Source organism: Rhinoderma darwinii, chromosome 1, assembly GCF_050947455.1.
Source record: "Rhinoderma darwinii isolate aRhiDar2 chromosome 1, aRhiDar2.hap1, whole genome shotgun sequence".
Classification (NCBI taxonomy): domain Eukaryota; kingdom Metazoa; phylum Chordata; class Amphibia; order Anura; family Rhinodermatidae; genus Rhinoderma; species Rhinoderma darwinii.
This window is the reverse complement of record NC_134687.1, coordinates 625,043,950-625,058,319: the sequence shown is the minus strand read 5'-3', so window position 1 is coordinate 625,058,319 and position 14,370 is coordinate 625,043,950. Positions and strand designations below refer to the sequence as shown.

The 14,370-nt window shown below is 43.2% G+C and overlaps 1 protein-coding gene across 1 annotated transcript in view; it reads right to left on the bottom strand.

Moving 5' to 3' along the window:
- Window positions 1-14,370, bottom strand: part of OXCT1 (3-oxoacid CoA-transferase 1) — a 78,168-nt gene that overhangs the window by 52,830 nt on the left and 10,968 nt on the right. Inside the window, exons 4-9 of the mRNA XM_075842329.1 lie at window positions 11,545-11,680; window positions 9,490-9,639; window positions 4,899-5,005; window positions 2,554-2,614; window positions 1,012-1,119; window positions 515-629 (exon numbers count right to left, since the gene is read on the bottom strand). Coding sequence (XP_075698444.1) covers window positions 515-629; window positions 1,012-1,119; window positions 2,554-2,614; window positions 4,899-5,005; window positions 9,490-9,639; window positions 11,545-11,680 — 677 coding nt within the window. The remainder of the gene's footprint in view (window positions 1-514; window positions 630-1,011; window positions 1,120-2,553; window positions 2,615-4,898; window positions 5,006-9,489; window positions 9,640-11,544; window positions 11,681-14,370) is intronic.

The window sequence follows — 14,370 nt, the reverse complement described above, 5'->3', positions numbered from 1 at the left end:
TTTAGTAATGTCATGTCTGCTGGGATGTACAACGCGCTGTAGACTATGGCTAGGGCTAAACGATAACTTTGGCCATGACAGGTTACGCGGCAATATCGCTGTGTTGTGCTGCCTGCATTGCAGGTAATGAAAGAACGTGGTTGCTTTGCAACCCTCAAATCGCTGTGACACCATAGTCACAAGGCATTCAAACCCGCTTGACTTCTTGCAACTGTGGTGTCGTGGTCACAGCAACTTGCGGGTTGCCAAGCGACCCCATTCACTTTCGTTATCTATGTTGCGGCCAAAGTCATCGTGTAGCCCTAGCCTTATGCAGTAAATTAGAGTCGATGGGCCAGTTGGTTCTCTTGAGAGTTGTGAAGGTTCTTCTTGTAGGAACAATTAAATCTAAAAAGTTAGACAAAAATTTGCTATGGATATCTAGATACCTGGCTTCTCAGATTTGTCCACCAAGGGGTAAATAATGGCAGGAAATGGACGCTTACCGAGCATCAATACAAGACATTAAGGATACCATACATCCCATCCTGGAACTCCAGGGCGGCTCGTCTGATAATTCGTTCTCTTACAAGGTCCGAATCTTTTTTAGGTTTTGGCGTGGAATTTTCAGCTTTCCTTAGTGTTAGCCTCTAATGAGAACAAAACATAACGGCACATGCTTATATTATACATGTAAACTGCGGTATTGAGCAGATGCGAAAGAAAATGCAATAATACAGATAGGCAGTAAGTGGGGGGGGGGGAGGCGATTGAGAGACTAAGTCGTGCACCCACAACGTATGATCAGGAGACCTGTGCTAGTAGAAAAATAATGAGACAAGCTCCTTGCCACACTGATCAGAGCCCACCATATCTGAACAAGACACTTATAATGGCTCCAGAAGACAGTAACGAGAGCATTGCGTCTATGGCTGCTGACCCCTTGGGATAGACTTCTACTGACATTAATCTAATGAGACGAGGGACACGGGACAGACAGAAAACATGCGGTAACATTTCACGAGTTCTTACCTCTATCTTTTTCTGATAACTCTCTCCCTTAATGATCCGATCTACATAAATGCTGGGAATGTGGATGTCTTCTGGCGCAAAACTTCCTGTATCAACAATCTCCTCCACCTGTAAACACACAAGCCGTAGAACACCAAATGGGACTTTGGCCGAATCCTTTTTGTTGACCATTGTGGAGTTTTACCATAGAAGTCAGATGGTCAATAGGTTTGCTATGCATATTCCATTACTTTGTTTTCAGACCCTTGGCGCACTCAGAGATGTGCACAGATCCAGAATATAAAAGGTTAGAGCTCAACCTCCATGTGCTGCCCTAAAGGTACTATAGAGGCTTTATGTTCCATGAGGTCTTAGACAAAATTCCAGTTGCCCTACATAGAATACACACTTACAGATGTCTAGGGAGTGACTGAAAACACGAAAGTAAAAAAAATAGGGTCATAATCCGAGGTCCCCCTCCCTCCTTTACCTACATACCGCCCCCTGAAAACACAAGCAACCTCAAGCCCAAAAAGAAAACTTCTTGAACTAGGAAACCGAAGCTTCACATTTTCTTCCAGTCCGCATTCCCGGCCTAAGTCTCCTTAAAATTAAATCTTTAGCTGCTGGAGTCACATTTACTATAAATTATATTACAATTTGCAGGAACCAGGAGCGAAAACGAGAGAGAAAATGAAATATGTGCAGGGATTGTATTACAGTCTCGTTCTAAAGGTTTCCTGCCAAAAAGGGGGTCGAGAATTTACAGCCGTCTTCACATTTCCAGCCGCACGCGTCTCCCTCCAGGGGCCGCTCAGCTACTGCTAAACATTTTTTTTATTCATTAGCTCCTGTCTGTTTGCAGCACAATGCATTTCTAGAATGGATCCTCTGATCTCAGTCATTTATTGTGATCAAAAATGGCCTTCAAGGCTCCGACCATAAAAAAAAAAAAATTAAAAAAATTGTTATCCCAACCAAATCTAAAAAAACATTAAGAAAAAAAAAACAAACAAAAACAGAAGCAGTTTAAGGCCCTGTTCACACGGAGTATTTTGGCAAGTTTTTTGACGTGGAAACCGCGCCAAAAAACTCCTCAAAAACCGCCCGAAAATGCCTCCCATTGATTTCAATGGGAGTTGGACGAGTTTTTTACCGCGAGTAAAAAAAAACGCGTCGCGGTAAAAAGAAGCGTCATGACCCATCTTGAGGCGGTTTCCGCCTCCAAAACCCCATTTCAATCAGTCAGAAAAAGAGGAAAAAAAACCTCGAGTGTTTTGACGAGTTTTTGTCAAACCACTGTGCAAAAACCTACTGGAGCAGTTTTTGCAGGAGGAATTGTCCTCCTGCAAAAAAACTCCATGTGAACACAGCCTAAGGTTCCGCTCACATTTGCATCAGAGCCTACATTGCAAAAAAAAAGTCAACAATCCTTTCATTAGTCAATTTACTAATATATTGGGGTATGGGATATTGGGTGATACTCCAATTGTGCGGAGGCCATCACATTCTACTATTTCATGCTATAAGCGATCCCACCAAGAGATTATAAGCATCACCTACCTCCACCACGGTCACTCTGGCAGCTTTACACATCGGCTGGTTGAAGTTCCTTGCAGTTTTCCTGTTTAAAACATAAATGGCGATTACATTAGAAAAACGCTGACACTCTTTTTTTATCCAATATCAGCAAGGGGAACGACAAAGAAGCAGAAACCTGAATTATCCCACATTCCGATTAAATGGTGACCCATGGAACAACTAAATGTCCCGATACCGTGTACGGACTTCATTTACATATGTAGTAGAGCTGATCGGATCACACACACACACAAAAAACATCTTCAATAAAAGCGACAGGTAACGCCTTTAGGTTTCTGTTGCACCGGTTTCTCGATTTTGATTTACTCAACTGCACTCTAAACATCAAACAGACCGGTCGTAGATGTGGTGCGCAAAAGCATAGGTCTTGTGAAATATATGGGCTGGCAGGGCATATGCTCTGGGTGCCAATGAGAGGGTTCACAGCCACAATCCACTTGGCTGCCCTAGCTCTCTATCTAAATACATTTGCTAACGGCAAACAGACGTTTCTGGTCTTTCCTTCACGTGGGACAAAGTCACCTTTTTTTTTGGTAGACCTACTATACATACTGTAGAAAGAGTTACTGGAGGAGAGATGATTTCCTCCATCTGCTACGTCACCCATGAACTATAGAAAGCAACCTTATATTCCTAGGACACATTCTCAAGAGCAGTCGTGCCTATGTGAATTGAATATTTGCAAAACGGTCACGGTGCGCCAATAGGATGGTGATTCCGCAGAAAGAGAATGTGGTGGGGGAGGGGTGCTCAGAAGACAAGCCCATATGCCCCATAGCTCCTATAATGGCTGCCTAGGCTTGTCAATTTTGTCAGTCGTGTCATATTTTAAAGTCAGAACAGAACGGTATTTGCGTCTAGGACGTCGCCATCTGCATTAATTGTACATTATATCGATTTTAGATAAAGGAGCCGCCAGAAAGTTTACTCTCAACATTTGGTTTTGCCACAGACCACTGACAAATCAGACCTCCAAATAGGCAAATCAATGCCTCAAGTGTGCAAGGATCCCGCGGAGCAGGTTGTGCCGGAGGAGTCTGTCAAGAGGCTACGCCAAGCTGGGTTACCATGGTAACTACATGACGAGGAGGGACCAACTTCCTCCAGACAGTTGGGAGAAATAGAAATTCTCCCTCTGACAGACGTGAAAACGGGGCACGAAATGTTCAATGTGATGATCCAAAAGAAGTGAATTGAGAAAGCCGGGCACATGCACGGACACCCATCTATTATCCGCCAGGATGGGACAGCCGTCTCTCCGGTTGGGACAGGGGTAGATAGGTGCGTGTCTCCGTGCTGGGACAATTATATTTCAGATATTTATGGCATAACCCATGGACGGGAATAACCCTTTAAAGAGGACCTGTCACCTCTCCCGACATGTCTATTTTAGTCAATTCTTGTGTTCCCATTAAATAATTCTAGAACATATATTTTCTTAGCACCCTGCGTTGTGTACTTCCTCAGTTATTCCTCCTAGAAATGTATGAATAAATTGACAACTGAGTTCAACGAACTGTGCGAAGGGTCCGTGAGAAAATAGGACGTCATAAATGCGTCACTCCATAGACTCTAGTCCATGGGGGATGCATGATATCATGTCCCGCAGCGCAGAGCACACATGCACCTCGCATGTGAAAAACTGCAGCTTTTCACGTCCGAGATCCGCAATGCCCGTGTGAATCTAGCCTAAGACAGACAGGAGAGGTGACAGGTTCTCTTTAAAGGATCTAAAAGTGCCACTAGTCAATGGATTTTTCTTCAACGCAATTTTATTTTGCATTATGCCTTGATTACTTGACTTCACAGCAGGAGAAAGATGCTTTACAGTCAATTCAATGGAGTCTGGAACGTGAGCGGACCGGTGACGTCACCAAAGCGACTGGATAATCCCACCCCCTCTCTTGGCTCCGTCAGTTGTCCACTCTTACTTTCGTGTCCAACCTGAGGCCATACAATAAACCAGTCATTAAAAGGTCTACGTTACACTCTTATGCCTTGTGCAGTGCCTAAGGGGGGCGGAGCATGACAATCAAAATAGCAAAGAGAATCCCTGCTTCAAGCACCGCCCCCTCATGGCCCTTTCACAGTTTTCCATAGAACAAATGGCAGGAACTTTCTCCCAGAACGGTCTACTTTCTAAAATTGCAGCTGATCACGGCAGAACCCCGTATCCTATGGGAATGTACTATAAAGGAGATCTGTAAAGGCCGGTTCCAAACCTAGAAACTACTGAATGGCTTCTTATGAAATACAGCATCATCGGAGGTGTGCCGCCTGAGCGCGTGTCTCGCCCGCGACCTTACCTAAATACAACATTCCCAGCACGATCCGCTTTCCAAGCTTTCACCAATGCAAAGTCTCCAGTGATCGAGTTCTCCATAACAAACTGGCGGCCATTAAATTCTTTCACCTAGAAGAGAAAGGTTCATTAAAAGGATCCTCCGGCAGCAAACTAATATCTCTTATTCATTATGCCATATATGGCCGCAAATACCTACCAGTACCAGAATCCTGAACGGCTACTCTGCCTATTTACAAAATCAGTCATCCTTGATACATAACTAGGCAGACTTGATAAATTGGCTATTCAAAAAGTTACAGGACAAACTCTTTGGAAGCACGTTGAGTGCGGTCCACATTCACAACATTTTTTTTTTTTTGCTCCAATGCTTCTAAAATGAAGCAACTTTGCAAGTAGATCTGCATAGGATCTGTAGACACAATGATAGGAATTTTCGAAGTGTTTCCATAGCAACAGACTACAAATTGTGTAGTCTGATATTGCAGATTTACTAAGAATGGCGTTTCATGCACCAGTCTTAGCTTTCTGCACCGCTGGAGTAAGATGTGATGGATTTATTAATCTGTTGCATCTTTTTGCTGGCTATGCGCTACAATCGTGGCGTAACAATTGTTGTCTCATGCGTGGCCCCATTCATCGCCCCCCTTTGCAGATTACATAAAACATTTTTTACATCACCTCACTATTCTGCTTCTTTCCCCAGATCATCATAGGCTTCCACATCACGTCGCGGCACAAACAAGGTATTGACGCCAAGCAGCATCAGAACGTTATATGCGAAGCAGGCAGCACACAATGTCCAGCATCAGTCCTGCATTACATAGAAGACGCTGACGCTGCTTGGCATCAGGACCTTGTATGCACTGTGGCCTGATGTGGAAGCCTGAGAAGATAAGGGGGCGGGGGGGGGGGGAAGCAATGAGGTAATTCTTTTATTAATTTTAATATCCGACCACGGGGGGGCAGTATGGGGCCTGCCTGTCCCCTGTTACGCACCTGGCCACAGAGTAAAATCTATGCTCGATATGAGCTGGTGTCGATTTCCACCAATTTCCAGCATAAATAATAAAGTGTCGGGCCGTGGGTCATCGTGCCCCTCTCATTACGCCCCGCCTTTTTTTTTTTTTTTTTTTTTTTTAGAAAAGTAGCACAAACTGACCAAGAAGGTCACAAAAAGGTGGATGCAAGCCTAATAAGCAACAACACTGGGAGTGAACATCCCTGTACACATTAGATGAAAGTCGTTCGAACTCTCCGTCTGGTGGGGGCGGGTGACTATCTAATTTGCATGGGTGGTCACTTGACTGTGCCAGAGGATCGGGCATGGTGATATTCAACATGTCTGATCCTACTTTCCTTCAGAGGCCTAACTCCCGCAGGAACACAGGTGTCCGGAAGCGGCTTATTCACCGTTTTCCATTGAAATAGCCGTCGGCTAAGCGTGCGTTGCCTTCCTAAAGTGTACTGTATGTGCAGCTTCATTTTTAGGCCTTGTTCACACTGGCATTACTAACTTTTTGCGGGCAGCATTTTTTGATGGCAAAGATAGCCCTGCATATAACCATATTCCTACAAGAAAAATAAAAAAGCGCCCAGACAAAGCTCATAAGTAAATGCGATCAACCAGAAAATGGACGCATCGTAGCTGTCCGGGAGCGGTTATGAATGGACGCCATGACGTTGGTGTGAGCAGAGCCTTACAGTACTGCAAAAGCCCAAGAAGGTTGGGCTTTTCACTTCTTGAATACGGCCGTACACATGAGTAAGCGGTCAGGTGAATGCTCCTTCTGTCGACAGACACTTCTCTAGACTGTACCAATGGAAAGACTAGAATAAGCTGCTGACAGACACCATTGGCCTCTCCAGACCCCAAATGGCAACGTCTTATATCCCACTGCCCGACCCAAACACGCACCTGCTATTGGTGGACCAGCTGGGATGCCCCAATACACATTACATGGTTGAAATCTGCAGGGTTTAGACGACTTATCCAAAGAAAAATGTCAGCTTCAGACCTAACCAATCAAATTATACAGTCCTATACACATCCGGCCCGTGTCACACCAATTTACCTAGAGATTAGAAAAACATTGTTGTTTTCTTCTAAGAACAGCGCCACACCTGTCCACAGGTTGTGTGTGGTATTGCAGCTCAGCCCTATTCACTTCAGTGAAGTCAAACTGCAATAGCACACACAACCCACGGCAGGTGAAGCGCTGTTTTGAGATTTTCTAATCCTATACAACCCATTAAATAGAAGGGTGAGGGATATTCTCTATGAAGTTTTTTGTACTCCAGAGCACAGGATTCCCTCCCTCCAGAAGATTCCTCTGCTCGGCAGCGTCTCATAGCTTTTGTCGTTACTAATCGCGGAGCAGGGCGGCTTTAAGTCACGGATTCATTAATTTGCCTCCATATTCAGAGAAGAACCTTGTGTACGAGAGGTCAAGGGTCTGTTTTTTTTTCCAGGGGATAAAAATATGTCCTGGTCATGTGATCACAGGTGCAGGGCAGATTTTTATCCCCTGGAGAAAAAAAAATAACAAAGGCACCAGGTGAGTGACAGCAAGCGGAGTTCTTTAATATTGAAGAATTCATACAGAACGTCTATTTGAAGGAAAAACCTTTAGGTCAGTTTCAAACATTCAGTATGACTTAGTGTCAGGTCATTATAGACATGCAGTCGGGCTGGGATCTGCAGACAGAATATGGCACAAAAATGCATGTGTGAAATTGGCCTTATTTGGGGAATACCCCTTTAAGACTAAAAAGATTAAAGAAAAAAAAAAAAACTTTAATAGAAAAACAAAACAAAAAAAACCTCTAATTCAGCGAATCCTACACTGCAGATCTATTACTGGAGGACAAGCAGGTGACATTCAGTATATCAGGGGTACCGATACCCAGAATCGGCTAGACTCATATTTTATACTAACCGTTACAAAATAATTGACCAGGTCTGCTGTTACTGCGCCACCTAGTGGAGAAGTATAGCAACATCTTGCGCAACACTGCACTATTTTGACAGAATTTGCATTGTAGAAAAACATATTTGTGCGTGCAAAAACAGAACGGTGGCTTTACAAATTCGCTCGTACAGAAAAATATTCAAAGAGCAATCTCTCTAAAATTACAAAAAAAATAATATATGTACGGCATTCCGAAACACTTGAGGAGATCTGGATATTGGGGAGTTTGATAGATTAGAATTATATATATATATATATCTATAGCACCAGAATGTTTTGCATCGGTTTATGTAACTACTGTTTTTTGTAGCTTAATATTTAATTAATTATGAATTGTTAAAACCTGAATAAAAAAAATATATAAATCTATATATCCTGGTGTTCTCTTCTGTCATAATATTCAGCGAAATGAAGGGTAATAACCAATAGTCCTCTATTATGGAGTGCTCTCGTGTGTAGATATTGCTGTTACATACTTGGTATGGCGCCACCTGGTGTTTGTTGAATTCTCTCTCAAAACGTCCACCTAGAGCGGTTGTCTAAAGACCAGGGCATTTTGGGGGTCAGAGGGATGGGGCTCCCTCTGCCACTCCATCAGCACTAGCTAAGAAAGGCTCCCAGGTCGGCCATCAGTGTATTCCTACTAGGCGGACAGTCATAATACACTGCAGTGGAGAAGTATTACATAGTATTATAAAAGTGCTCAAAACTATCACATAATTAAGTCCCATAGTGGGACTAAGCAGCAAAAAAAAAAAAAAAAAAAAAAACAACACTTTAAAAACACAAGTAAATAAATAAAAAAATACACAAAATCGGAAATCGGTACCACCGCATCACTAACGACCCGAACTATAAAACTATGGTGTTATACTTTTTTTAATAAAAAAGTAAATAAATTATATATACCCCATAACAATGCCATTAAAAAAAAAATTTACAAAAAAATGGTCCTGCAAGAAACAAGCTTATATTTACGGAAATAAGTTATGGCTATTGAATCGCGACGAAGGAAAAAAAAAATTAAAAAATAGGCTTGTCACTAAAGGGTTAAAATGATTGCAATTTAAAAATGGTTATCTTTGCCATGATCGAACAGGGAAATGTAATATTTAAATAGTGGCACTGCTCCTTTAAGACAACATTGGTTGTCCACCATTTAAGTTCATGCTCATGGGCCGTATAAGATTTTTGAAATAGATGTATTAGGGCTGTCATAAAGGTGCCTGGGGCCTCTACCGTACCTCTGTATGGCCCGATGGAGACTGTACGGCAGTGATTTAGGGGGGGGGGGGGTTGCTAATAAAATATAGACTGCTGACCAGACGCAGGCGATGATCTAGGAGCTTTGCTGAAGGCCTACCCATAGGCTGCCGCATAATGCAGGAATAACTAGGCATTAACGCCAGACGACAAACCCCGCAGGTGCTGTGATATTGTCCCCAACTTTCCTTAAAACATACACTTTTCTGGGCTGTAAAATACAGGTATCCACTAGGTGGCAGCATACAGCCACATATCCTGCAGCATCATAACGACCAGAAAGCATCAAGAATTTAAGTGGTTAATTTTAGGACTCCCTGGAAAGTGCAGTAATAAAGTTGATCTATAAATCCTCCTTACCTCTTTCGGCTTGCTGGCGATCGCTATGGTGCCATCTTTATTATATTTTATAGGCGCTCCTCCTTGCTGGATTAATGTGCCGTAACCTGTGGCTGTATAAAATGCCGGAATACCTGCGCCGCCGGCTCTAACTTTCTCCGCAAGGGTTCCCTGGGGGTAATAAAGAGACACAATTTCTCCATAAAACATTGATTTTTCTGTAACAAGAAAATCCTCTTCTATTAGACGGCCATATCAGTCTTTTGGTGTAGGGACTGCGCAGCGTTTACGTGTGTTTATCAGCTACCAATAGATAGAAGTCCAGTTAGACGCCATTGGAGCTGCGCTTGTGGAGGTCACCCATCCGCTATGCTGCAGAGAAAATTGCCGGCTCCTTTCTACAAGGAGACCAGAACATGTCGAGTTTATTACATAGGACTGCCGGGACCAACATTTCCTATACTTTACCAAAGGGTCAGATTGGTGTATTACCGGAGGCACATCATGCAGTAATGCAGACACCGCTCCTTTAAATAAAAACGGCACCTCCAATCTTAAGATAAGTCATGTCCCCATGAGACACACCCACCAAAGAAGCCAAATCCTAAGGCCCCATGCACACGACAGTATTTCTCATCAGTAATTACGGACCATTTATTTCTATTGGCCACGGACGGCTACTGATCTGCATCCGTAAACCACCCATATTTACGTTAGAATTGCTAAGCAACATATTGATTGTTGTACGGATCTGTATATACGGATGCAATACGCACCGTATTTACGGACAGTATTTCGGGATAGATGAGAATACGGTCGTGTGCAGTAAAAAAAAAAATCTTCAAACGTCGGAAACTATGACCTATTCTTTTCGGGGGCATTACGTATGAGTCACTATTACTGTCGGGGGGATTAGGAGAGTGCCACTATTATTTCTGGGACACTATTTTTATGGCAATATGTTTGGGGTGACTAAGTTATGTCACAATTATTTCTTCAGTACGGTATTTGAGGGCATCTGGATGGGGAGTTTGTGTTGATAAGTTGGGGAGGATGATGGAAAAGTGAGGAACCTCGACAAGTTGTGACTAAGTCGTCGGCATGGCGGTCTGACCCAAATGGAGATGAAGAAAGAGAACGTCTCCAATCTGAGAAGACAAGACAAAAGTAGGCAGCACATCCAAAAAGGAACTCTTTATTCACCCATGCGACGTCTCGGCTCCTCAGACTTTCTCCAGCATGAGCATGCTTGAGAAAGGCTTTTGAGGAGCTGAAACGTCGCATGGGTGAATAAAGAGTTCCTTTTTGGATGTGCTGCCTACTTTTGTCTTGTTTTACGTTGTGGACGACGGTTGGATCCAGTCCGGCTGGGCTTTGCACTCGTATTTTTGCAAGTTATTCTGGTGCTGTTTTTTCTTGTTTTGTATTGGCAATCTGAAAAGACGTCACCTGTGAGTCACTAGAGGTCATTATGGTGTATCCTCCTTTATGTTCTGCGTCGTTAAATGAAATTTAAAAAAGTATCATCAATCCAGGGACCGTGTCTTAAGACCCCAGCAATGCCCCCGCTAACTTACACATCATTCCCCCCATGGTCCTGTCACAACTCAGTACCAAATAGATCTCAAGAGTCTCCCAAGTTACAACAGTAGATTTCCACCTCGCTATGATTACCTACCCCTGATATAGAACATATAAACCAACAGAAAAACTAGTGACTGCTTGACCGTAGATGAGAAGAGTACAAATCACAACGTGACCCGTGATCAGTACCAGAGAAGCCAAGTAAACTGCAAAATTGGGTAAAAGAGAAGAAAACCAACAAACTAGAGATCACCGATGTTACAAAACACAGTGAATCAGGCTTATATATGCAAATGGGGAAGGGCAACTAGTCTCAAACATAGGTCATGGTGCTGGCATTACTTTGGGACTATATTACAGTTATGTAAGCACAGTATGGCGGTGGTATTTATGCTCACAAACCGGATTCTAAGGGCAGTATTGTATGTCTGAAGGTCATTTTTATGTCCACATATAATAGATCACACAGAACTTTATGAAGGAGCGGATCACCTGTGGCACCAGCTCCACTTCTAGCTCTCCTTGGAGATACTGTCTTTCAAACTCTGCATTCTCCCCGACATAGGAGGACACCATGCGCTTGATCTGCTTGGTTTTTAGAAGTAAGCCCAGGCCAAAGTTATCCACTCTGCAAACAAACAAAAAAGACCAAATCGTGAGGAGTGCAGGATTTGACTGCTGGTTTAAGACAAGATGGGACTCTGCGTTAATGCTGGACCTATAAACGTTATGATACGGAAATGTGGATATGAACCTTCTATGCAGATTATTATTATTATTATAATATATATATCAATAAGATTTCCTAATACAGAGCTTCAAATTCCCTGCATAGACATGGGGTTAAATTCTAGAAACCTCTCTGTATACAGTCACCACTAGGGGGAGCTTATTCCATACAGCTTATACATTGGACTCTATTATAAAGCTCCTAAGCTCCCCCTAGTGGTGGCTGTAGGCTGAAAGGATTCTAGAATTTAACCCTATGCCATGGATTTAGAGCTCTTTCAGGGGCTAACGCAAGATTTTTTAAAGGGGGGGGGTTCCAAAGTTTTTTTTGCCACACATCCGGGACCCTCTGGTTTTTTACGCTACGAGTAGTGGTTTGCACTTATCTACCAGCCCAGCTCTTTATATTGTAATCTCAAATATAAAAAGGGCTGGGCAAGGCTAGTGGTGACCACTACTTGTAGAGTAAAAAACCTGCATAGATAGTGCCACACAGTGCCCCCTGTATATAGTGCCAAGAGATGTAGATAGTGCCACACTTAGCGGTACCAGTTACCACACGGTCTTCCAGTGATGCAAGCCGGCTTTCTTCTGACCAAGCCTGCTGAATGACAGGCAGCACGATGGCATCCTCGCGCGGCCTGAATCACAAGTATAAGCACCTAATGGCAAGAACGCAAACGGATGGTTCCCTCGCCTCGCCAGAGCAGTAAATTGTATCCGCATCCTTGGAAATCCGATACAATTGAGTCCAGTTATATGGACTCAATAGGTCCTGGTCACCGTGGAATGGGGAGGGGGTTATAGACATATGGAAACCCGCATATGTGCCACTTTGTTTCAGAAAAAAGGGGTGACTGCTAGAAAAATATACTAAGAAATTAATCAGCACAGAATTTTGGATCTATTTTCTGTAAGAAAACAAAATGGTGATCAAGGGAGGATATTCAATTTAAGACATGTCCATGGTAAGGAATAACAGCAAAAAAAGCAGAGGTTTACCCCGCTGCATTGAATTTTGCAGATAATTTGTTATCCAGGAATAAATCGGAGACGGAGCAACAAGGGTCAAGACATTCAGCCCCCTCTTTAGAGGACTATATGCAGGAGGGCCGCATCTGGTAAAAGTCGTCCAAACCTGCCGATTTAATCTTTGTTTCAAAAGAGTCTGGAGGAGACAAAAGGGTCTGACAACGGCTTTACTCCCCTCTCCCCATTGAAGTAACCATTTCAATGGCACCAGTAGCCAAGGGACCCTCTGGATACAACTCTTTGCTCCAGCCAACAGGAAGTTGATAACAGCTCCCCCTAGTGGTGGCTGCAGGTAGCCAATATATCAGAACTATGGTTGTATTCAGAGACGCAGTGGGATATGGAGCTCTGACCCCTATATAGACATAGGATATTAATAATAAATCATGAGATACATTTTTTTAAGGGTAACATATTGAGGGAGATATCCAGTGCAAAATAAATAACCAAGTGTTACTGTATAGTCAGGAGAGGCCGCGAGGGTCAACCGGTCAGCTAAGCAAATAGAAAACGCAGATACGTATTATCTTATCATCCAAATGAGCCGACAATGACAGGACAGGGAGAACGGTGTCAGGGGCGATCAGATAATGACAGATCGCAGCTACTGGAAGGCGGCCAGGATTTACGAACGCAAATAGATTGTTCTACCTATAGGGCTGATAGAGTGCGGTACTACTTTCCCAGCATGCTCATCATTCGTCAGGCCATGCTGGGAGTAGTACTTACAACAGTTGTGGGGTGTTTTTTTTAGCAGGACTGGGCTGTTAATCTGCATTTCCACGGTCCCTTAAAGAGAATTTATCTTTAAATAACTATAAAAATGGAAATAAAAAATAAAATAAAAAAGGGGTAAAGTAAACATTTCCCAAGACTGGCATCTCTTAGTAAATGATCGTTGCGGTGATTTAATCCAATGGCGCCTCTTAATAACCGTCTGAGAGGTAGAGAAACAAATCGAGGCCTACAAGGAGCAGGGATAGTTTTACAACAAGTTTGCGCCATTTTTAGGCTTTATACTTCATAAACTTGACTAAAACCAAGTCTCTTCGGAAACCTAACCCACCTTTCTCATCGCTTTCCAAACTCGGTCCAAAAAAACATTGCACCTTTTAATGCAAATTTGTCACATTTTACGCCAAAAACGATGGTAGACTGCATGATAAACGTGGGTGGATACTTCCGTGAAGGAAAGTGATAAACGATCTGAGCTCCACCTGTCTCTTTACCCCTAGAGGTGATATCATGGCAGTGATTGACCAACGGCGACAGAAAAAAAAAAAACGTACACGTCTCTGCTAGTTGCAACTTCATAACTGTGCTGTGCGAGCGGGGCTGATGCTGTGGGCGGAGACTACAGACGCTTCTCACTCTGCCGCCTAATAAACGCTATTTCTAGTGGCTAATTAAAAGATTTATATTGATTAAACACCCAGACCCAGCCATGCGCCTTAACCGTGGCAACGGTACGCACACCATCAATAGCACCCCCTCCCCCTTTAGTGGAGAAAGTTTTTGTTCATCTCACTGCATTACCCTTTAACCCCTTCAGGACGC